This window comes from Corvus kubaryi, unplaced genomic scaffold (assembly GCF_017639235.1).
Source record: "Corvus kubaryi isolate FWS band 111438036 unplaced genomic scaffold, C.kubaryi_AGA036_p1.0 66, whole genome shotgun sequence".
In the NCBI taxonomy this organism is placed as follows: domain Eukaryota; kingdom Metazoa; phylum Chordata; class Aves; order Passeriformes; family Corvidae; genus Corvus; species Corvus kubaryi.
The window spans coordinates 27,188,574-27,213,976 of record NW_024582054.1 but is presented as its reverse complement, the minus strand read 5'-3'; the positions used below and the strand labels follow the sequence as shown (position 1 = coordinate 27,213,976).

Below are 25,403 nucleotides of genomic sequence, written 5' to 3'. Positions count from 1 at the left end.
CTGTAGAATTGATGTCATGTTTGACTTTCAGAGGAGGCATGCATAGCATCTCCTCTGTGGAGAGGCAGCAGAGGTTCCAGCACCAGCATTCATTCCCAGAACATCACTGCAACTTAAAACATTCAACACTGGAAGTAAGTCCAACATTTGTGCAGCAGTTACAAGTCTCACATTATTGATTATGCCTTTGTACTGTTCTATAGTTACTGCTGAAATTGTGTGCAACAGGATGGTCCAGACCTGCAGGAGCCTCTCGACACTCACACAGGTGCAGGCTGGGAGCTTGTGCACTTTCCTAGCATGGCATTTGACCCGGTGGTGATTCTGCAGGGCAAGGAAAACGACAGCCCTGTTGACTGAGGCTGGAAAAGAATAGGAGCCACGGCCATTTCCTAGCAGAAACTAAAATGCCACTTTATGTTCCAATTAAAAACAGAGAGTTAAAAATATCACAAGCTTTTCTGCACCAAAAAAAAATCCTAAAAAACCCCAAACAAGCAAAAAAAACCCAACACCCAATCCAAAACCCAGAATTAACTCAATCCAGCTTTCACCATGCCGTTTCAATGTGTACTGTGTATGAAATACCAAGCACGGATCTGCAGATGATCATCACAGTGCTAGATCTCCCAAAGTGTAGTTGGATGTAGCTATGGAAGGGTATGTGGACATCATGGGTGACTGGAGCTAAAGCTGTTTGAGGAGTTATGGAATGGACCCACAGTTAGTCTTGGCAATGGAATGAGTGTGTTTGCAATACCCATGGCCCTGTACGGCTGCTTAATCAGCAACCCTTTACTGAGCAGAAGATTGTTGGATAAAAAGAAGAGGGTATTGGATCTTTTCAAGAATGATCTGAAGGAGAAAAATTAGGATGTTTAAAAAATTGAGCTGCCTCTGGGATGTCTAGCATACTTTTGCTAATGAAAGACATTCTGCTGCTTACACTTACTGAAACAAATAGATAGAAACAAATAGGAACTATTTTATTCCTTACTAATATTTAGATTTTACTTTTGATCAATAACTATGCAAAACTTAAGGGTTACTACACACAAATAGATTCATCATAAGACTGGGAGTTATCACAGAGAGTATAATTATGATTATTAAATCACCAGCATGAAGCAAAGGGTGTAGTAGACGAACAAGACAACACAGGATCTCCAAAGAGTTACTGAAGTTCATCTCCAACACTGAGTCAAGAGCTGAAGTTTCTGGCCTTGGTTGGGTGATTCTTGCCACAGCACCCTATACAGAGTTTCTCTTAACATCTGTAGACTGTTAACAGTTCCTGAATGAAATTCTAACATACATAAAAGAGATCCAGTTCTTCCTCAGATAAATACTAAATTTGCATTCATATGTCTGTCATTAAAACACACTGGTCTATTTATAAGGCAAATCACAGATTTTCTAGAAAGTTGCAGGAACACTATCTCAGGCAAGATGAAATATTAATAGGATCTATACTTTTGTAAAGGTTTATCAGAAAGAAGCTAATACTGCTTTATTCTTACCGTAAAATGACCCAAACCATTTTATTTTAGCTTTATGAGCTTCTAACTAAAACTGCTTCCTGGATCACATCTCAGAATGTTGTCCTTCATGTCTTTAGCTGGCTTTTATGCAGGACCAAAATAGTTGGCTATTTTCTTCCCTCTCCTTCAGTTTTACTGTTGAGACCTATTAGTTCAGTAGTTTAAACCAGAATATAATTTTTTGTTTAAAAGAAAAAGTATGTTTTGTACTTTAGATGGATATTGTATTTTAGAAATATAAGAAGTTATTGTTTAGAAAGTTTTCTGTAGATCAGATGAGCCTTTATTGAAAAGTCTGAAGAAAATATTGATGCCTCTGTCTATGCTGCAGTCAATCATTTTGGCACAGAAATAAAGAATGGGTGCTGTTGTGAACAAATTATGACATCTGAGAATAATTAAAAAAGAGAAAATATTACAGTGCCAAGAAAGTCACTTGTAAAGAAGATTATATAGGGATTGCCTGGTTCAGTGCATCAACACAGACTATTGATGAGGCAAGATAATTCTGAACACCATAGGAAGAAGAGTCTGTGCATGATTTTACTCCTGATTGAAAAAATTTTCACAAACATTTGCTACATACATCATCAAGTATTTACAGATAAGACACCAAAAAACATGACAAATTTGATGCCTGATTTTTGATGGTAGATCTCATTTACTTAATTCTGTATTCACTTTACTCAATCTAAAGCATGTTCATTGCTATGTAATATCAATAATTTAATAATGAAACAGCATAGTTGTAATTTTTGTGACCATAGTGAAGACGTGCACAACTGTTCACATTAATCAGGCATTTTTATGGTTTTGTTTTGAACTGCAGTGTATACAGCATTTTCTCAGACTACGTGCACAGTTCCCTTGTTTTAGTGTGATCTGATTTGCAGTATACCTTGGGAATCTTTTAATACTAGCAGGCTCAGCAAGTAGTCCTTGCAGCTTTTCTCCATGATAAGAATAGCTGTGGGAAGTCTGAGTAGTATAAAGAGGAAAAAGAAAAAACTATCTGCATTTCAAAGATTCCCTTCAGATGCAGCAGATAGAAAATCCACAAAGTACTGCAGAAGCTGTAGGTGAAATTAAAAGTTGCCATCTCCAATGTATGCATTTGCCTGAAGTATTCCCTCCATTTACATATTCTAGGGCAGACACAGCTGTAAAGATACATATTGCCTTCTTTCTTTAGTCTGAAAGTGTTGGTACTTTAAACTTGGGGTCTGTTAATACTGAGATCCCATTTACAGTCCAAAGAATTACGTGTCTAGCATGTAGCAATCTTGATTATATTCCGGTCAGGATGTGGGAAAGATGCTATTAGAAACAAAACAATCAATTCACTCAGGCAGTCCCACAAACATGCTTTATGGCATCTGCCTCCTACTCATTTCAAGTGAGGGTTTATAGTGACACATTGGTGAAGATTAGTACACAACTGCAGGCAGATGCCCATGACTGATTCAATTGTTTGCACTGACACTCACAATTGCTCTAATTGCAACTGGAGTGATAAAAGTCATTGCAAAAAAACAGACCAAGTGAAATCAACATTGTTCCTCAGAGATTTTATTAGTTGAAACCCAGAAATGCACAATCCACTGTTTTTCCTTGGTATGAATTCACCACAGCATTTCCATTTGCTATGCCTGCAATACTGTCCGCAGTGGTTTAATGCAAGAACATTCAAAAGGCCTCTTTAAAATCAGAACTTGTAACAGAACAGCCTCACTTGTTTAGAAGCATTTCTTTCCAAAAAGTGATTAAAAAATAAAGGCAGCCAATAATTTTTAGATAATCAATGTGATCTTAAATAAAGAATCTTTCTAAGCTGTAGCTTTCCTGTATGCCCCAAGCAGCACTACCATTGTTCCTGTTAAGCCATAATGGCTTAACACCATGAATGTTTCAAGCTGGTATTCCTGATGAGGAGTGACCATCTTCTACAGCCTCTGGAGAAAGAGAAAATGATGTTTAGAACTAGGCAGTATCCAAAACCTTCCTGAGAACAGATTACCCTGTAGCCTGCCAAGCCAGTTCTCACGCGGTGCTGAAGACTTCCTTCAGACCGCCTACACTATTGATGGCTCAGTCCAAAGGAATTATGAGGTGATCCATGGACAACTTGAGGATTTAACACACTCACTCCCCACTTAAAAAAGAAAAGCAATTTTTGCAGACCTATTTCAATAAAAATGGAAATCCCTTTGCAGCATAAATCATATTCTAAAGGTATTTTAGCATTGCCATCCTGACCACTGGAAAACTTCCATTTAAATGCTCAAGACTGTGATTGTATCTAATCCTTCTATATCAGGTAAAATCAAAGAAAACCCCAAAACTTTGAAGGAAAGCAAAAAAATCTGCCTGATTGTGTCCTTCGTTCATTTAAACCAGTCTAGAGTGAATCAATCCAACTGCAGTCCCCACTAACATCTCTCAAATGGGAAACACAAGTGGCCAGATAACCATCGATGCAGCAAAACCTTTAACTACATTTTGTGCTAGTTTTAATAAATAAAGGAGATCATCTCCTCCCAATATTTAAATTGGGATTAGACTTGCCAATATATTGTGTTGCATCAGAAAGGAGCTCTGAGAAATGAAAGGCAAGTGTTTCAAATGCTTCCAGTTACAGCACAGCACTGGAGAAGGTCAAATGCCCAAACAAGTTCCCTGTAGAGAAACTTGTCAGATCCAATGCTCTGAACATGAGGCGCACACGTGCCTCACACGCACAGGGCCAGGGAAACACACCTTGGACGATGGCAGCACAGAAGGGATTCATGTCAGGGACACCCAGGCAGCTGCCTCTGTGGCCTGAGGAAGAGGGAGGCCATGACACTGCCCTGTCCTATGCCCAGAGCTGAAGCAGCCCCTGGGCAGAACTCTCTGTCACAGAGGTTTCTGCAGTCCATGTGTGGAGTACAACTAACTCCAGTCTGTGACGAATCAGCCACACGTCTCCCATGGTGGCTGACTATATTACACCAGGAGATTTCTAGTGTAGGGTGCTTCATTGAAAGCCAGAAGGAGAGGGCAGGTGGAAATGCTGCAGGTGGCACAGTGGCCCCTCCTGAATGGCTGTGGTGACTACGCAGCTGTCCTGGGGAAGGGAATGCTCCTGTGCTGGGGGCACGGCACCCTGAGAGCCAGGCCTGGCCAACGTGCCTGATAAAAGGCATTTCCTCTCCAATGCAGGCAAGACAAGAGGAGCAATTTATTGCAAGAGGCCAATGGAACATCACATTGTTGCCCTCGGTGGTTTTCTTTTAGTAGCTCTTACACTCCCAAGTTCAGAACTACACTGTGGAACACACAAAAAAGCACTTCCAGGTCCAGGCAGAAATAGTAATAAACATTAGCCCCACTCTACAAAGAAGGATTAAAGTATTCAGAGTCAAATCAGAAACCAAGACAGGGACAGCAGTTGAAGCCAGATGTCCCAGGGTGAACCAGGGCTTAAATACAGGATCTCTATTCATACCTGTGCTGATCATACATTTCAGCACTCCAGCATTTGAAAACGAAATCTTACCTTTCTTACTGCTTTTGTCTAAGGAAGTCAAGAACCTCCTTCTGTCCTGTAGCCTCTGCCTGTAAGTAGAAACATGAATAAATCCTGCCATCCTGTGCACCAGGACATGCAAATGCTCACTTGTGGGAATTAAGACTATGTTACCACAAAATAATTAAAATCCAATTTAAATTTTAATTCCTCTAACATAGATTAGAAAATTCTCACTCCAACTATTTATTACTTCACAACAGCACCAGATTTGCGTTTGTAACAAATTCTAATCCAGTTTAGAGTCCACGATGCAACATGTATTTTTCCGAAATTAATATTATCCAAGAGCATGTGTTATTACTCAGCTAGCACACCAAGGGAGCACAGCTGTATGGACACTTACTACTTGTAGGGGATTCCTGCCATCATAACCAGTTTGCTCCAGGTCTGCACCAGCCAGGTACCAGGCGTACAGCCCATCCATATCGCCTCTAGCTGTAAGGCTGGGAAAAGAATAATTAATATTGGTTCTAAATCTTTCAGTTAATTTCAGGGAGTTCCTGGATCCTGTCAATGAGCTCAGCAGGCAAAAGCTGAACCAAGCTCAACATGGCTGCCAGGGTAGAGAGGTAAGGAACACTATTACAACAGCTTTGAATAGCTGAGCAAGCAACACAGCTTGATGAATGAGTTCCTTAAATTAATAGGGCTGTGCTATAAGTACTTACAACAGGCTAGTTTCACATAGTGGGTGTGACTATGACCAAAGGGGAAAAAAAAGTCACGCAGTTTCATATTTCACAACACAATATTTATCTCATGAAATGAGTTGGGGGGAGGGCAATGGCTAAATCAAGATGCAGCTGAGTGAGAGCACAAGCAGATGTACCAGCAACCCATGGGACTTACTTAAAACCACAAAGAAACCCCCTTCACAAGTTTGCATAACTGGGTTTGCTATCAGTAGTTATGACATTAAGTATATTTATGTGATATTATTTGGACAGTAACACAGCTATATTTGTTTTATAAAACAATTTGTAGGATTTAAATGGGCAGTAAGCAAAAAAAGAAAAAAAGCTTTTTAAAGATGACCTCTCTCTGCCACATGTAACAAGCAATAGGGAGGATCTGAATGAGTCCTATACAAACAAGTGAGTTAAAGTTTCCAGAGGAACGCACACCAGATTATTTTTTTGCACGTTTTCTGGTAGTCCCATCCACAATACTTAAGGTTTATTTTTAACTCTCATTTTGGCAAAAGAGCTAAGAGCCTGTATATATGCAAAATCATGCCAGTCTGTACCAAGCCTGAAGACAGGCTCAACTGATGGGAAGGTTGGGAGGATGACCTTCAGTCTTCTCAGGATAGCAGCATCTGTGAAGCTTCAGACCTGAGCTTGCCGTGAGCTTGCAGATTGTTTCAGCAGAACCCTGCTGATAATCTTCAAGTGAGGTTGAATCTCATTAAGAGAGGGGGAACTCTCCCCAACATTATTAAGTTCAGAGTTTGCTGCCTTAACGAGAGCTTGCTGTGGGTGACAGGCACTGTGCTGGCAGCAGGGATGGAGATGGTGATGAGCTCCTGGGGGTGATGACCAAGCCATGCAGACCTGGTGAAGAGTGGAGAAGGCTCAAAGACACAAGGGGTAGTCAGGTAAACTCATGGAAGAAACCATGACAGCAGGGCTGCAACATTCACTTCTCTGCTAGGTGGAAATCACTTCTGTTGTTGATTAAATCGCTTAAGTACCTGAAAATATGTTTTCAGGGGAGTGGAAGCCTTTAATTGCAGCAGTCCCAGAGGCTGGGCACAAAAAGGGAAAGCAGATTGTCTCTGTCTGTGTTCCTCCATACAACCCCCAGGTGACCTACAGCTGAGGCCTTTGGGGGACAGGGAAGTGGTAGTGGGGTACTAAGAGGTTTAACGGCGCTTCAGTCTGGCATCATGAAGGAAAGGATCAATAAATCATGAATGAAAACTGCCATCACAAAGAAAAAAGGCCCCTCAGAAGCAATAAGGAAACAGAGGAAGGCAGAGGAGGTCCAACAGGAAGCTCAGTGGGAGGTTGGTAAGGAAACTGCAGGAAAGGAATGAGCATTAGTAAAGAAAAAGTGTAAGCATTAGTAAAGCAAAGAAATCGCTTAGCAGCCACTTCTGGAACATATGAATTATCTTTGTTTACAAAGGCTAGTCTCTTGCTGTTAACACTGTAAGGTCACAGGCTAAGGAACAAACAAAAAGCCTACCTAGAGAGTTATGAGCATCACCAGCACTGGACAGGAGAGCACTGTATTTGCCAAACAGAATCTCAACGTTCAGCCATGTGCAAAGCAGAAACCACTTTGGTCAAAGATTTTCAGAAATATTACCAACCTACACACACCCAGGGCACCTCAGCTACATCTCTGTAAGCAACAAACAAGGACTGCTGCACTTACTTGAAAATTAACTGCCTAACAGCACCTATTCAGAAAGAGCAATTTAACCCTCACTGCAGAGGTCAAAACTGCGAAGGGGTCTCCTTCCGTGACATTAGAGCAGTCCAAATACACAGAAGTATCTTCAATTTTGCAGCAGCCATTTACCAGTCAAGTGAGAACTTTATTCTATGGGTAGTGTTCCCAGAGAACAAAAGGTGATGTAGCTTCTGAGAAAATTTAGATACCACTCTAAATAGAAGATACCTACTATTTACTAGATTGATTATCATCAAGAGCACCACAAAACATTTTCTCCAATTCCAGATTCCCCTAGTCAAGCTGTACACATTTGTATTTCCTTTACACACAGTAACTGTACTTGATATACTCAAATATATACAGGGACCTCTCAATTTACACTACTGGGACCATTGCTCTGTATTTGTCTCAAATGTATTTATGCCACCAATTCCTACTACAAGTGCAACCTCTAAGCAGTGAGTCCATCACTTTTATATAATGAAATGGAATAAAGATAGCTTCAGTATACACTTAACAGAATGTTGAAAACCTGCTTTGTTGATAAAGAACTATCTAACTCATTTTAGTAAACCCTGATACCTTTGACAGCAGATAATCCCAGGCATCCTGCCTATCAGTACTTTTGCATTCAGAAAAAAATATTATGTATCCAGTTCACAGTTTCAGCAGAGCTAATGTAGCCATGATGATGACAGAGCTAAGATACCAATAATAGTGACAGTGTTCTCTGTGTCTCCCACCACACCAACATCAAGCTGCAATTTAAGGGGTGCTCTGTTACTCTCAGGGGACCAGGAGCAAAGCTTGTCAGGTCTCAGAAGGTTTATAAGGACAAGGGCCAATGCAGTTGTAGATTTGGGAAGTAAAAAGTAAAGTGAAATGACACATTGGAGCTCCCTCCTGCCTCCTCATGTACTAGGATTTCATCTTTCCCAGGGACACAAAGCTGTGCTTTATCAGCAATTCTCCCTTTTCAGTGTCTATATGAAGTAATCAGGAGAGACTTTCTTTTTTTCAGGTGTGTCATCACCTGGACAGAAGAGAAAATTTTTTTTCTTCTTTTTGTTTTAAGATGAAGATCCTAAAAAAAAGAAAAAAGAAGAAGTCCAGCACAAGGCATGGTCTGCTCTGTCCTGAACACATTTGGGAGTTCTTAGCTTGTATCTCCGCATCTCTCTCAGCTGAGACAGACAGACTTCTTTGAAAGACAGCAGGCAGTAGAAGCTTGGTCCTAATTCCTGCAGAGGCATATTTATTCTTCCTTCCCCAGCCTTACCCCCTTGTTTATGTTAAGTTGAAGAGGCATCTTATTCTGAAAGGTGGTGATTTTGAAAGGCTGCATCCCTCTATATCATATCATACCATATCATATCATTTTATGAAGTCTAAGAATATGAAAAAGTAAGCTGTTTTGGCTTTATGCCCCTGTTTAATTCTGTGAAGTACAGACTTGAAGTACCTCTATACAAGCTTTTTTCCTTTAAAAAAAAACTCCACAAATCAACTGTTTACTAACTCCAGAAGCTTTCAGAGTAAGTCTGAGTGTCCCAATTTATCTCATCGTGGTTTGGTTTTTCAGACAGATGACAATACTACTGCAATACAAGAAGATATTCTGACATTTTTAACAGATTACTAACACTGAGATCTCATTTTGAAACAAAGCCATGTACCAGATACCAAACATCAACAAAGTGATTCTGAAACCAGACTAACACCTCTCACTTAAAAAAAGACACCAGCAAATGAAACCATGAAAGATTTAATAACTATGTGCATCTCCACTTCCTACACAAGAGTTCCCACTGATACAGTCCAACCCTCAGTTCTGGCTGGTACTCCTTTCCCTCTCAAACATCACCAATGCCAAAGGAACACATTTATTTTCATTTTATCTCCATAATCTTCCAACTGAACTATTCTATTCTATTCTAAAATCATGAGTCTAAACAGAAGGAGGCTGAGGAGACTATTAGAACACAAAAATCACTATTTATGTTCTTTCGTAACAGTCTGTTTGAGGATTGGTCGGTAGCAAAGAGGGAAAACATACTTATAATTTAATTCAGAGAGAATTGCATGGGAGGAAAAGTTAAGTTAGCTAAGTGCAGGAACACAGAGCTTATCAGAAAGCAACCAGCTTTATCCTTCTAAACCACAAGAGCTTGACAAATTGCCTTGGTGACAAATTTGGACTGGTAGAAATTGCAGCTTAAGGCACATTAAAAGATAGAAGAAATGCAGGAAAATAGCTCCAGTTAGACAGAGGGGAGATGTTATAAACAGCTGGTTCTACAAGCAGCCTGACCATGTGGACATGTTTACTGCCATGCAGGTGCCAGTGCCTGTAGAGAGAGCTTAAAATAAGGAGTTAAGAGAGAGGACAGAGACATGAGCCAGAACATGCTGGAAAAATGAGTGTATCAGTAAGGTCATCTGAGGACACTGGAGAAGTATTAGAGACATTTTGGCAAGAGGACAAACACCAGCACCTCAGATTTAGTAACTTTTAGGTATCTGAATAATGCTCTGTGGAGTAAGTCCACTTTGTTAGCAATGACTATGCCAGGCCCTCTAAAACAGCAGAGCAGAGGAAGAGCTTCAGCTCTGCAGGAGCAGGGTAGGAACAGCCACTTCAGCACTGTCTCAAAGCCTGACCTCTGCCTGGTTCTCCTCCTGGTACAGGCTATGCATCCTCCTCTCAAGCAGATCCAGGTGCACAACGATCCCTACAAAGCTGTAACAAACTGCATGAGAACCACATTTTGTTATTTTGTTTGAAGTACCCTTTTTCTCTTCCTGATTTTTTCTTCTTTTTTTGGACATATTACTGCCAGGTCAGCTAGCCAAACTGGTTCTGCACGTGCCACCAGGACTAAGCAAGGGGCCAATTTATTTGTAGAAGAATGTCATTCCCTAAACCACTCCTCTTGCCTTTTGGCAGAGGGAAACTGCACAAACCAAGGGTTTAGCTCTGTCCTATCACAGTGCCCTGGGAAGTGCACATTTTGACTCCATGGTAAAAGCCTTATTACCCAGTCTCCTCTGAGCATGTTATGACAATGGAAACACTCCAGCTAGTGTTCCTTAATTCCAGAATTATTCAAAGGACAGAGTCCAGTCTCCACACAGAACACACATAAGCTTTACCTTGACCTTGTTTTGTAGACATTATACAGCACTGGCTGGTCCCTGCAAGTCTCATGGTTTCCTGCCAAGTCCTGATATAAAGGTCAGTACTCAGGGGTTTTTTGTTTGTTTTTCAAAAGAGAGAAGAGGAAATGAAGCAAAAACTACAAGTAATTTTCAGATATACATGAACCTTCTCACAATTTTCAGAGTAATTTATAATTCAGGACCAGTACTGGAAAAAATGAAATCTAACATCTATTTCTTTTTATAATATATATCCACATCATTATATATTGAAAGCAAGTTTATTCAAACCAGCTCTAAGAGAATTATATCCTCTTAAAATTAAATATAGTGATGGTGAGCAGCTGTTCACAACTAAATCAAATCTGTCTATTTGATTTAGTTATTTTTAAGAACAATACTATACACTAGTTACAGTAGAAGCCATTCCAATATAAGTGAAAAGTGGACTTTATAACAATAAAAATGATGCATTTTGTGCAGCTTTATTTTTAAGAGAGATGTTACAAAATCATACCTTGAACATCTTCTTTTCACCACTCCTCAGTAAAAGACTTTGGGAAAAAATGGGGTATATATTTGCTTCCAGCTCACTTATCCCCACAGTTCTCTCTACTTTGGAACTCTCTTGAGTTATTGGTGCTTTGAAACAGAGTTGATTCTTAATTTCATCACTTCACTTGTTGCCTTACTATTCATCTAGCACAGAAAGAGCCACCTCATGTGCCAGGGACCCAACTGTTTATTGAAAGCTCTCCATTTTTGAGTCTCCTCTGAAAAACCATGCCTCTCCACACCATTTTAGGGCCACCTCACCATATATCACATTTACCTGCAGAGTATTGTTCCAACGTCCTCCAAGTCATGGCTTGAAAGGTGCGCTCCTGTTTCTCGTAACAAGTTAATCACTGGTATGTGCCTTTATGAAAAGAATAGGAAAAAAAAGAGAAAGTGACTTGACCTGGAGGGGCTTTCCCCCCCCTGAATCCAGCATTGTCATATACACAAACAGTCAGTGAAAGTTCTTACATTCTATTTTCCACAATCACAGAATCAATGAATCTTTTCCAAGGTGACAGATGCAGTAAACAGAGCTTCCCTCCCTCTCAAAAACTCATTCACACACTAAGCCCAAGGAAGTGTTACGTTCAGCTCTAAAAATGAAAGGGATGCATACCCCTCTCTTCCAAGAATTCTTAGTATGTTTACCTTGGTGCTAGGTTAATTTAACACTAGAAATATTAGTAACTGAAATACATGCAAACAGGGAGAATATTTATTACATAGCATCATTCCTGTATTTTAGAGAATACAATGCCCACATATATCAGAATTAAATAAAACATTATGTCTTGCAGATAAGCAATGAATCTTTATGTTAATGGAGAAGCTCATCGGATTTTTAGGGCTTCAAAATGATGGTAAGAATTTTTATGAACCTCTGTCAAATGTACATCTTTTCCTAACTTCCTCCTCCCAACACCTTTATTATTTGTTTCTACCTGGAGACTTTAGGAGGTCTTTCCTTGTCTTTTATCCTTTGAGATAAAGGGACAAATAGCACTACCAGGCAACACCTACACCTTAGTTAGATGCTCAAGAAACTCTATGGAAAGGCTGCTCTCTAAAGGTACTGCTGTGGGTAGAAAATAACATGACAAGTAAAAAATCTGCAAAATACATTTTTCATAACTAACCTAGTGGAAGGTTTAGAACTAGGTTTGAAAAGGAGGCAACAGAGTGCTCCTCTGCTAAACAACTGATACCGTTTACAAATCAAGCTCCAGAAGAAGCATGATGACCCAGTAGATCAGGAATAGTTTCATAATTCCTATTTTAAGTTGCTACACTATAACACTTCAAAATAAAGAGGTAGGCTTGTAATTTAACAGGAAACATATGAGCTTTTCCAACCCATTACCTAAAAGATCATCTGTAGTAATTAAAAATAAAAATATAAGCTCCCATACACTTTCTGCTTAATCAGTTGTTGGTAGCCATGGGCCTTTCCCTTTTTGAATTGGACTAAACTACTTATCTAATCCCTCTGCTTCTTTTTAGGAAACTCCGTCTTCAATCAGAAGTTACTTTACAGTTTTCCATATAAAGCCTCTGTAAGCTTGTATGTTTCATATAAGATCTTAAGTTTCTCAACTAACTAAAGAACTGTACACATACTGTGGGAATCACCTTGCTTTTCCAAACACAGGTTATTGACCCTAGGAGACAGATTTTTTTTTTTTTTTTAATTATACTTTGTTCCAATTGACAGCCAAAAAAATATATATATTCTTACTTTGCTTCATAGCAAAGCACTGCTGGAACAGCACATGCCTCAAGTTTGTTCAGTTATCTAAAATATTTTCTCAGGTGGGTCCCTTATGATGTGGCTCATCATCCACAAGCATCTCCTTGAGCCAGCAAATAATGGCATGGTTTCCTACTTTTCAATCTGTGGTGAAGGATGAATTCTACATGTATGAATTTTTTAATTCTTAGTCTTAAGCGAAACAGTAATTAGCTGAAATGAAATTTGACCTGAAATAGATTAATGTAGAACATGTCTGTTCACTCTCACTGGGTACTGAACATAACATGGGGAGTGTCTGTTTACTGTCCAAGGACTGCCCTGGAGTATTCCTCATTTCCCACCTTATATGGGAAATCACAGCATGAAATGAGCACTTTTTAAAAATAAAAGCTTTGCTATGGGACAGCACTAAAAGATAAAAGGCTGCAAAGCATTTAATGTTGTATGGTATCTTCCCTCAATGTGACCCCCTATGAGGTCTGTATCTCTGGATACCAGCAAAAAGCCAGGTTTTCTCTTCCTGTTGTAACTATTTACTCCATACTGGTAGGAAGATTCTCTCCAGAATGCCCTTCACACCCCACTCACACCACACAGCTATTACTGCTCTGAGTGGGACTCTGTAAATCTTTGGTATAGACAGATTCGGGATTATTTACCCAACTCAATTAATACAGCAAATTTAAACAAGGGAAAAAAAAAGTGGCTTGAAACTGATAGTGTTTACAATAAATGCTTACAATAAAGCATTTCTAAACAGAAGTACAATGTCCTGATGAGCCATTCAAAGTCACATTTCTTGGTACAGTGGGAAGAAGTGCTGTGCACTACAGCTTGTTAAAGACAGGGCAAGGGAGAGGAAAAGTAGGGACAAAGAGTAATGCAAAGTTTAAAAGTGTCAGATTTAGTGCTGTGGCTATGAAGTGCAGATCAGTCCAAGAAAGCAAACAGACCACCTCTGACATTCCCACCACTCAACATGGAAACTATGTGGGAGGCAAGTCGCACTGCAGCTTGTTCCTACTTGCACCCAAACGCCATCTACATTCTGAACAAACTTAAGCCCTCTCCAGAGCACCACTTCTGCTGTCTTGTACCTACCACAAGGGCAATATTCGTATCTCAAGAGGCTGGCTGTGAATTTTCTGATACTGTTATGTCTTAGGCACATGAGAGGTATTTGTCTTTAGAAATTGTTTCTTTAAGTGCTGCTCTCCTGTGGCTTTACAAAATCCTCATAAGGGTTACAGCTGAGCTGATCTGAAGTTCAGGTGATGTCATGAGCCACAAACTTCTTGGGAATGGCTCAAACGCAACTCCTGTTCTAAGGTGACAGCACAAAACAAGAGCAGAGGAACTGCTGGACAGTCAAAGCTCAAGGTGCAGAGGGATGGCAACATCCCCATGTCAGCCCTGGCTTGCACAGCTCTGTGCCCAGTCTAGCCCCACCTGATAAGCATTGTCACCTGTGAGCTGTTCCTGACCCTCCCTTTTCCTAGTGTGTTCTGTCACCAAACTGTGGCTCTTGGTCAGACACAGGCTGTAGAAATAATATTATTCTGCATATGTTACTTGAGATAGCCTTTTGATAGTATCAGTTATTCATTCCTCTCTGAAGGAAAAAACAAATAGACAAAAGGTGTTTCTAGTGTCTCCTACCTGCTAAGTTCCATTGTTGATAGCACTGGACATTAAAACTTGAGTATATACTAATGTTTTAATATATTAATAGCAGAACATCTGAAATGGTGCAGTCTTCAATGTTCAGCACTATGAGCAAAGTTTGAGTTCCAGGTAAAGACATCCACACTCTTACCAGTTCATGAGGGCTCTGGATTCACAGGAATCCAGATTCTGTACAGTACCTATCATCCCAGGCCCTCACCTGGCAGACACTTATTAAAAGTGAATCAACTTCAAAAGGGATGAATCATACATGTGAAATTAACACACATGTAAGAGTTTGCAGGATTGGGGCCTTAGGGTGCACACCTTCCACCAACTCTCTTTAAAGAAATGCAGGTGTAATGTATATCCAAACTTGACTTGCTTCATTCTTTTTCATGCTTGCTCCCCTAGCAACCAGAATGGTTATGGCAGGATCAGCTTAGTTTCACTTGTTCGGTTTTCTGCATGGTATCAGTGGGAATTTCATGCTCAAGCACTGTAAGACAGGCTTCAGTGTGCTTTTTGGAGTCAGTGGTGGTTAGATTTTCTCTCTGCCTTAGATTTCCTGAAGTAATGTAAATGTAACCTTGCAAAATATCAAGTATTTAAATTCACATTTACGTGGGAGGTAATTTTACTACCTCTAATCTGATGTTCTCACAGCACTGTATGAGCAACTCCCCATTTTCAACCTTTTACCACTGCTCTACAAGTAAATGGAAGCACTTTTACTACTTAAAATATACACAATTTTTATTCAAGACATTTTCCTACTTAGAGCGTTTCTATTATTAAAAGAATATTATTCTATTGTTTTGAAAATGAATTATCCCTTGAGGGTGCTGTAAGAAATTAAAGGAATGCTACTTATTTTGATATGTCAAGCAACTGGCCTAAATTAACAGTGGTCTGTTTAGCTTCATGCATAAAGTGAGTGAGACTACAGGCAAATTGCAGAGTTACAAATGAAAAAGCGGAAATGCAGTAGTTTATTTCTTGTTTAGAAAGAAACAAAGAAAGAGTCACTTCAAGTCAAAAAATTTAAGAGACTATTATTGACATAAATCAAGTCACTGATCTATCACTTGACAGTGCTATGTTAAGAAGCTTTTATGAAGAGACATAACTCCTGATCATCTTTACAAATTATTAAATGGAAGAGAGAAATCAGTCATTATTATATAGGTTTGCATGCTGGTTAAAAGGCAAGCCACTGAGAAATGTAACATAAAAAGACTGGAAGAAAGCTATTTTTAAGATGAGTGGATACTGTATTGCAGTTAAATGCCAATTAAACAAATATTAATTCTCAGAAAATGGGATTAAGCTGATGCAATGATCAGTAAAATTGAGAGAGTTACAATATTAAACAGTTTCAGGCGTTGACTACTCATTATCATCAGTTTTCCCCCCCACCTCTTTCCTCTCTGCCACTTTCTATCAGGATAATCTCTTCACTTTCAGCTTGCAAGTGTTTAATAAATAGAATTTAAATACTTGTGTAGCAGAAATCTTTTTAGTGGGTATCTAATTGCACACATATACAGATGTCTGCTCCTTAGCATTCTCCTTTATATGCTTACCAGTATGAAATGCAGTATGAGTACACAGCAGATCATAAATACACATTTATGAGATTAGTTCTAAGTCAACTCTTCCTCTCATTCCAACAGTAGAAACAAAAAGAGAAACTGAAAATGGTTATGGTGCAGTTTCCTTTTACAATTCCCTGCATCAAAATGGGTGTGCAGTTTTAAAGAGTTTAAGAGTCATAGTAGGAGTCTAATATAGGAGTGGCAATTCTAAGGAATCCAAACAACAAGCTCATGTGAAATTCCTCAGGCGGTGGATGGGTGTGGTAAAAAAAGTAGGTGCCTGATTTGCAGGAACATCTAATAGTATCTAATGCTTTAGCATTTTCTCACTTTGGACCAGAGCCACCTCTATTCATCTCCGAGGTTATTTGTTTGATTTGCTGTTGGGCTTGTTTTTGCTTTAAGTCTGCAGAGCTTATATATTCATGAGGTAAAGCAACAGCCAGAAAGCTGTTCGGGACCATGCAGGAGGAATGGCAATAACACAGCGCGGCCACGCTGGACTCCAGGTCTCACAGTCAGAGAGCCTGGGGAGTTTTCTACATCTGGTCTTTGAGACAGAAGAAGCCTTCAAGTTATTCCTGCAGCTCATGGTAATCTAGGACTGTCAGACCTCCCAGGGAGCTGACTCCAGCTTGACAGACCAGGTGAACCTGTCAACATTAGAAAGCTGTAGGAATATTTGGGGACATTCATCCATGAAGACCATGAAAATTCAATCACTCCAAGCTCCTTTACAGAAAAAAAATGGCTTTTCTCAATACAGACTGAATATGAGATACAGAGCTGAAAGTGGATCAAAGACAATGAGAGATTATGATGTGCAGCTTCTAACACACTGGAAGACCAATGGCTCTATGAATCCCCAGGCTACACAAACTAAATCTTAAAAAATTAAATTCTGATGACTGATAACTTTTATATTCTGTGCTATGGCCATTCCTTAGGACTATACGACATGGAAGAGACCAGTAAAGTGCAAGTCCATGACTACCATTCAAGAACTGCTGACATTCATAACAGCAGGAAGAGGAAATCCACAAAGCAGGCAGAGCCATGCAACCATCCCATATAATTATGAGTGGGTGGAAGGGAAAAATCAAAAAACCAGTCATCCAGCAAGAGACTCAGGAAAGCACTGGTGGAAGGGGAAGATTAAAACATGTCAACCTACCGGTATATTTTGTGCCAACTGAAACAGTCTGGTCTTGATGAGAAAGGGAAGGGCAGAAAAAAACCAGACAGCCCATGGTCCTGCACTCTCACTTCTGACAGTCAAAAGGAGTGATCAGTTTGGCTCTGTTTTATAAGGAAGCTTCAGAATAAAGAGTGGATCCTTGAAATTATGGACAAAGTCTTGGCAGGAGGACAGCAATAATTACCTTATGCTAAAATTCTGCATGCATACCAAGTTGTTTGCTTTCATTCCACATTATTTTAAAAAATCTTTTCATTTAGGCTAGTCGCATCCTTTGAAATAAGCTGATATGTGTTATTTTAACTGCTGTAATTTACAGATGACTGCTGAGACAAGACAAGACCAGGACAAAGGATGGATGGGCTTGAAATCCAAAATGATAGAAGGTTTATAAACTTTATATAGAGCAGTACATAAATTGTTACCTGAACTTGATTGCATTCATCAGTGGGGTAGATCCATATCTGTCTCTGGCATAAACAGTCGCGCCAGACGTCAACAAATACTCAACTAAGGGCAGATGCCCTTCAGAGGCTGCAATGTGGAGTGGAGTTCGGCCATCGTAGTCGCCACAGCTCAGGTTTCCACCCTACAAAAAGACATATTCTTCACATGCCAAAAAGATAATGGCTGCACATTAAGTTGTTGCAAACGTCACACAGTGCATGTATAATTCTGCCACCAAATTGTTAAGCTTGTCAAACTTAAAGTTTATCTTGCAGCATTGTTTTAGTGCCAATAAAGATATTCATTCCACCTCCTGCATGTTCCCCACTGGGATATGCTCTTTATTACAGCACACCATACAGCAGCTTTGTGCCCACAGACTGCTAATTTTTCTTGTCTTAGTTAATTCTTACTTTCAAGATATATTTATCCTTTCTTGAGGCCCATTACCAAAATCTCAATAGTAGGGTAAACCAAGGCAAAGAGGTGAAAGAAAAAAAAGATATGACAGGGAAATGCCTGTTGCTTCTTCAGGTATAACCGAAGTTAGAGCTTTGAGGAGAGCCAGAAATCCTGAATTAGAACCGCACTGTGTTTTGCTTAAATATAATTTTCAAGTTCTTTTTTTTAATCCTGACAGATTTACATCCAAAAGGTGGATACTATGAATATGCATAAAGAAAGTTAAATGAAGAGAAAGCAGCACAAATCATTTTAAAATGTTCCAAAGTTAGCAGATATGAACTTGCATTTTAATCTACCCGTATTTTCACAGTTCAAAAGAAAATGTAAACAGCTGAAAACCAGAGAGGAAAAAGAGCACACCAGTTCTGAAAGACAAAGACCAAGAAGTCCAGAAACCACTTGTAACAGTCATAGCACCTTGACTCTAAAACTTAGGTTGTCACTTTCCATGAGCATGGCTTCCTAACATCAATTATAGCTCTTTTTAAAAATTAATGTTTTGTACACACTGTTCATTTTACATTACCATTTCTGCTATGGCTCTTAGTGCATCTATGTCACCCAGTTTCGCTGCAGCACAAGCCAAAGGTGGAATTAATGCATCTCGTACAGCTTCTAACTCCTGAGAAACAAATAAAATTAAACATTTAATATCAGCCTCACCTCTAATGTGATTGACACCCAAGTCGTAAAAACACTGCCCTTGCTTTTATGTAAAGTTTCCAAATTAGTCATTTGGATATTTAGAAATGGTAGCATTTAGTTCTTGGAAGGAAAGAAGTCTCATGTTTGTTTTACACTTTGTCAGTCTCACATCTGTAAGATTTATATTCCTCCCTGGCAACACTACAAGTACCTGATATCTTTATAAACCATTTAAGGTGCACACACTAATTGCCATCTCTGTACTGCCGTAGCTACACACCAGCACAGTAAGAGAAACAGCACTGGTAGGAGTTGGAAAAGACCATATAGTCCATTATCCCCAAGACTGGATCGGTTTTATTAATGTGATTCCTCAGATATTTGTGTAACCTGTACTTTCAAACCTACACTGACAAGCCTCGTAGGCCCCCTGAATATTCTCCCATTCCTCATGTGTACTAAAGAACTAAAGAATACATTCAGTATTCATTAGTTAATAAAAATCCCATCTTCCCTGAACCAAATTCAAGAGGAAAGGGAACATCTGTACAACCAGTACTGTATTATCTAATTTATATTTCTATTATATTTTCTAATTGGGAGGGACTAATACTAAACACCACAAATTACACTTGTTTAATGCTTCCTTAGTATCAGCCTTCTATGACTGCATGTACAATTAAGCTGTTTTACCCATTATTATTTGGATTGCTCCAAACTGTCAATACATTTGACCACAAAAATACAAAGCACTTCTTCATATCATTGATACCCTGAATTACAGCATCTGTCTGAGGCTGTTATTGCAACCAGCCAGCCAAGAAAATAAACCCAAGATGGGGCTACAAAAAGGAGGGAAAAAAAAGTTAGTAAGTTTTTAATTAAAAACATTTTAGTTATATGATTGTCATTGTGTTCTTTCTCCCTAACTCCATATTTCGATTTTCTTTCAGCTTTGCTGTTCATCTTTAATCTAGGCTCATTTAACTTAGTTTACAGCTTTACATGATATTAATTTTAAATATTTAAGTATATACCTCCTTGCTGCTGATACTTAGAGATTTGGCAATCACTTGAATAAACTTGCTATCTCTCAAAGAGATCTTGGCTCCTGTGGGTACAACAGTCATTTCTCCTCTTAGATTCTCACTCAGCATCTGAAAAGCAAGCAATCAAACCCTTTGTTAGCAGAGGAAAAATATGGTGGTAGTCTAATAAAAAAACCTTAGAATCAAGTTAGAAAATTGTTTGGAGGAATTATGGAAACTAATTGAATGCAGACAAAAGATTAAAGAAACAGTAACTGTCCCATGCAGACTGCACGTTTTAAAAGACAAAGGAGGGAGAGAGACAGGCAAACAAAACTTTCTTCCAAAGCAAAAAAAAAAACCCAAAATAAGCACATAACACCCCAATTTTTAGAATATGTGGACAAAAGTTCCCTAGTGGGGTAAGCTGCAGCCTACTCAAAAACACAAAGATAATGACTAATGAGCAGAGTGAGGCTTAAGACCAGAATATTCTGAAATGCTGCCTTTTGCCAGCATTCACAAACCTCAGGACTCCTACACAGACTGTGTACATAAACCTCAAAACAAAGCCCAGTGCTGCCTGTAGACGGTCATGTATTTCCATGGGTTTTCAAACAGCTCCATCAGCCCTGATTCTGTAGAAATTTGGACATAGATCAAGTTTTGAATGCAGAAAATCTACAGTAGTACCAGTCATTCAGTACCCAAACAGGCATGTAACAGTTTGCAGGATGGGTGCCTCCAATATAACTGGAAAAACAACCAAAATCAAAATGTAAAAAGGTCAGCCAATTCATGTGTACAAAGTACTTGAATAGGGCAATAAAGAAATGAAAACACTCTAAAAAACAGATTCTGGGAAACTTGGAGAACACAGATAGAAGCCAGTCATCAAGAAAAAGCAACTGGTTTCCTCAATTCTGACAATTTTACATACTGGCACTCTTTCATGAAAGGTTGCTGATGCAGCTATAAAGCACATAGTTATTTCAATTAGAATTTTAAAAAGCAGGATTGTGAAAGTTTGCAAGAAACAGATGTGATGTTGGCAGGAGGAATGCCCCAGGTTTACTTATGTCTAGGCATGCCCTTTATTAAAAAACACCCTCCAAGAGCTGACAGTACCATAGCTGTCTGCTGGAAGACTCCCATACCAACTGAGGATACCAACTGCTTTGGCACACTTTTAGAATCTGACACATTGAGATCATTGCTTTACACAGGTAACCTTAGCAATTGGCACCTGTGCTAAATGCACCCAGTGCAAAGCCCTGCGTGCCTTATTCAGTCCTACCAGCTCTCCAGACATTTGTATGTGACTGGGGGCACATTCCTTGCTCTTCATGTTGAAAGAGAATCCTAAAATAACCACGCCAGCTTCAGGAGAGCTTCTGTCTCTTGGGAGACTATTGTTTGGTGATATGTTTAGCTGAAGATATTGCCACAGACAACATATTTCCAGGCTTTCTTCTTCTCCTGGTCTCTATAACTCATTCCTGCCCAGGCAATGCAGCATGCTGTTCCCTTAGTTGTGCCAGCAGAACTGTTTGTGGGTCAGTACAATGAGTCAAATGAGGAAACCAATACTGCATAACTCAAAGAAATTGCAAAAGTTACTTTGTTTTTCCAACCATATAAAGGAGGTCCAGCATATCACCACACAAAAACTGTGTAGCACAATCCAAAGGGCAGCACATGAAAATTCAGAATTATCTTGTGACATGGTACCTGTAACACCTTATAATCAAATTCTCACCTGAGTAAGTCAGCTATCTCACCTCAGCAAACTGGATCTCAAATTAAGTTTTAACTCACACACTGAGGCAAGAAGCCAGCTGAGAAGGTTTCTCCTGTCCCAGGTCAAAAAATCCTCTGTGCAAGAAGATTAAAGCCTGCATTAAAAACAACAAGCTAGCGCGGGTGGCTTCCAGGGTCAGTGAGTGTGCCAAAGGGGTATCAGTGCTGAGCTGGGGTTTCTGAAGTGCAAATGTACAAACACATCCAACACCCCTGCTCCTCACAGCACTGTGTAGCCTGCCAGGCATGTCCTTGCACAGAGCATGTTCCAGGCATCCTCACCAAAGACACACACAGCTCCTCCTCCCATTTCTCAGAGCCAGGGCTTTAGCAAACAACTGCAAGCTCGCAGGCTGAAACTGTGTCTAAGCATGGTAAGTGGGACTTCCAGCCACCACACTTAGGATCACAGGTATTCAAATATGTTTGTCTCAAGAGCTGCTACTGGTTGGAAGATGTGGAGCATGAAATAATGGTCAGGTTTGTTATAGTTTTAATAAAACCAAAGCACCATCATGAGAGACATGTGCCTACAGTGTTAAGTCTGGGGAATGACTCATCACGATGTCATCTCCCAAAGTGTCAGGATTAAGATTTCACTACATAAGGCACAGAAATTCATGCATTCCTGCAGACTGCTGTTCCCTAATTCATAGCTGTATGCTCCTTGTGTAAAAGGAACATGATAAACAGCTAAGTAACTTGCAGGAAAAAAGGCCTTGATTAAGCAACCAATGAACAGTCAGAACATTGCTAAAAGGGCTCTGATTTTAAAAGCAGTTACAACTGGCTCTAGAATAATCCTCTACTTTTTATGTATTATAAAGTGTATCTCCTCTTAGAGAAATAGAATCTAATACTGTTATGAGTAATGCCATAAAGGAAGAGGCTGTAGGCAATATTTATTTTCAGAATAAATATTTAATTTGTGTGAATGAGTCTGGGATGAAATCTTCACCACACTAAGATCAGTGACAAGATCTTTGCTGACTTCAGTAGGGCTGGGATTCTGTCTCCCATAAGAATTTCCACATAGAATTTTCAATACAGAAGTGTCCAAGCTAGACTACTACCATTTAAACATGGCATTTTTATGGCTCAGTGATGGTCTTCACCTGACTTATGCAGAGAATTCTTTTCTCTCCCAATCTTCATACATTTGTTTGCTTAATAGTATTTTCCATAAGAAAAAAAACCACGGGCTGTTCACATTACGGCTCTGGAACCAACTGCTTTTAAATGCAAGAGAGAAGCTCAAGGCATGAAGTTAAACAGAAGTTAGCACAGTAGATGAGAAACTTAAAGTCTTTCAAGGTCACACTGAAATATTTACCTGCCTCTTCTCCTCCCAGCTAAGGTCTCTCTTGCTGAGCGTGTATGACAGTTTAGTTAGGGCTGCCTCTGGTGTCATATCACCTCCAGGAATTACTCCAGCATCAGCAAGAGTCTGAATAAAAAGGAATAATGATTCTAATTAGCATAGCATTCAGAAATACCTGCACATACAGAGAAGGTGTTTGAAAGAGTAACTACACAGAATACAGGGTGCAGCCAAGCCTCCACTCTCTTGCTCCTCCTACTGCCACTGTAATTTTTGTACTTTCAGTTATCAAATACCAAGCAAATACTAGAGCAATCTGAATAAAGATGACTTTTACTTTAAATTCCTTTTCATGCAATAACACAGAAGAATTCCACCAAATGCTTGCCACGGTCGCTTACTATGCTAAAAGGGAAAGGTTACAGGTCCGTATCAGCTATCTGCAGAGTTGTCAGATTCCCTTTATTGAAAAGCTGCAGTTACTCTGTTTTAACCTAGTGGCATTTTGAACACTGCCAAGTAGGCTGTTCTCACACAGACATATTTACCATTCTTTTATGGGGCATTGCTTTGGATGAATTCCAGCACTACAGCGTGCTCACAGCGGGAGTGCTTTCAGATTCTTTCAGGCTGCACTAGCAGCGTATGATTTAGAAGATACAACTAAAATACGTAATTTACACAGTTCTGACAAGAACAACTGAAAAAGATGACCTTTTTAACTTATCTTTATGGTAGTTAAAAAAAATAAACTGTCTGAACAAAAGCAAAAAGAAGAAGCATCTTTGCTATGATCAGCAAGCCTTGTAAGTGTACAAGATAACAAAGACAAAGGAGATTTCAGATCTCTTGTCACTAAACTGTATCTGGGCAAATCACAGATCGCCTTCTTTGCCATAACATGTTGCCTCACAGTAAAGCAGCTTGAACTAGGTTCTTTACACTGCATTTTACTTTTAAATACCTTGTATACAAACTTCAGCTTCAAAACTTACTGTGGCTTAACTAATATTTTCAGCAAGATACAGAGCCTTAATTAGCTCATTAACCACCTCCGAGAGACTCAGAGTAACATTTTTTAAAGTCCCATGGGAAAACATGTACAGAAAAGGTGAGAAAGTTTCTGTACTGCAGAGCTAACCAAAGAACAGTTAGGGCTTTTTCAGTGGGTTTGTGAAAGACGAGGAGGAAGGGATTTCCCAGCTTCCTTCCTATACCTAAAGTCCCCTCAATTATAAGTTTCTACTGTGTAGATGGATCAGAGGCCAGACATTCAGTTAATTAAAACAAACACTTCAAGGGAAGCCAGGGACTCAGGTGACCTATGTGACTAGCTCGAATGAGTAAAAACTGGCCCAGCCATGTGCAAAGACCTTTGAAATATTTCATTTAAAGAAAAATCAAAGTAAAATTAACATTACAGCAACTTTACAGCATTCACTTATGATACCTCCTCCACTGAGCAGTTCCTTATGAAAAGGAGAAGGCAGTGAAAGAACAAGCATGAAGTAATTCCATAGGACTTGGCTTGTTCACCATTCTCCTCAAAAGATGCCAAGAAAACAGCCTCCAACCACTGATGCTGAAGCAACATAGTACAAACCCCATATAAAAAATGGAAGCCAGAAGGGAACACGTTTCCACGCAGCCTTAAAGTGGTTCACTAAGACCTGAGTGGAATCTTTCAATTCAGCGTATCAACAGCCTGGATCAGAGTGCAAAAATCCATTTTAGGTGCCTACTTGGAGAATCTTTTAACCAGAGCATAGAAAAAGGGGTTTTTTTCTTATTTCCACACATTTTAGCAGTTCATTTCAAGCAGAAGATCACATAAAACCTAGGCTTCATTTTCATGTTGTTTTTCAAACATAAATTTGGTGTCTTTTGTTGACTTAACTGCTTTCTTCTTTCTGAGTGAGCTGTTCTATATAATCCACATATTCCTACAGTATTTGCTACAGAGCATGGGATCTTTGCAAAAGTCACTAATTCTCAAAATATTTCCATTAAGTTATGCAATAGTTTTACCAACATCCAAATAATTGCCTGTATCAGAAAATACGAAGTTTGGATACTAAGGAGGTATAAAGAAAATCTTACAATCTCCTTTTCTTTCTCCTCAAAACAGAATTTGTGCAAGTATTATATAAAGCTGTGTCAAAACCAAAGCTAAAAGAGGCAGGTTTCAGCACCAGACCAGGGTATTTAGGTTTGCCATGCTGTCAAAAAAGAGGCTGGCTCTGCCAGACAG

At 39.4% G+C, this 25,403-nt stretch overlaps 1 protein-coding gene and 1 long non-coding RNA gene across 2 annotated transcripts in view; one reads left to right on the top strand and one right to left on the bottom strand.

Annotated features, from left to right (window-relative positions):
- Nucleotides 1-3,094: 3,094 nt before the first annotated feature.
- The window catches only part of ASPG (asparaginase), a 44,511-nt gene continuing 22,202 nt past the window's right edge, over nt 3,095-25,403 (bottom strand). Inside the window, exons 9-16 of the mRNA XM_042047572.1 lie at nt 23,165-23,278; nt 20,041-20,160; nt 18,885-18,980; nt 17,872-18,035; nt 11,507-11,593; nt 5,456-5,555; nt 5,080-5,138; nt 3,095-3,493 (exon numbers count right to left, since the gene is read on the bottom strand). Of these exons, the coding sequence (XP_041903506.1) occupies nt 5,085-5,138; nt 5,456-5,555; nt 11,507-11,593; nt 17,872-18,035; nt 18,885-18,980; nt 20,041-20,160; nt 23,165-23,278 (735 nt within the window). The 3' untranslated portion in view covers nt 3,095-3,493; nt 5,080-5,084. The remainder of the gene's footprint in view (nt 3,494-5,079; nt 5,139-5,455; nt 5,556-11,506; nt 11,594-17,871; nt 18,036-18,884; nt 18,981-20,040; nt 20,161-23,164; nt 23,279-25,403) is intronic.
- LOC121673822 lies at nt 12,031-16,684 on the top strand. Its single transcript, XR_006019319.1, has 2 exons — nt 12,031-12,095; nt 16,654-16,684. It is a non-coding gene; the product is annotated as an uncharacterized LOC121673822 (long non-coding RNA).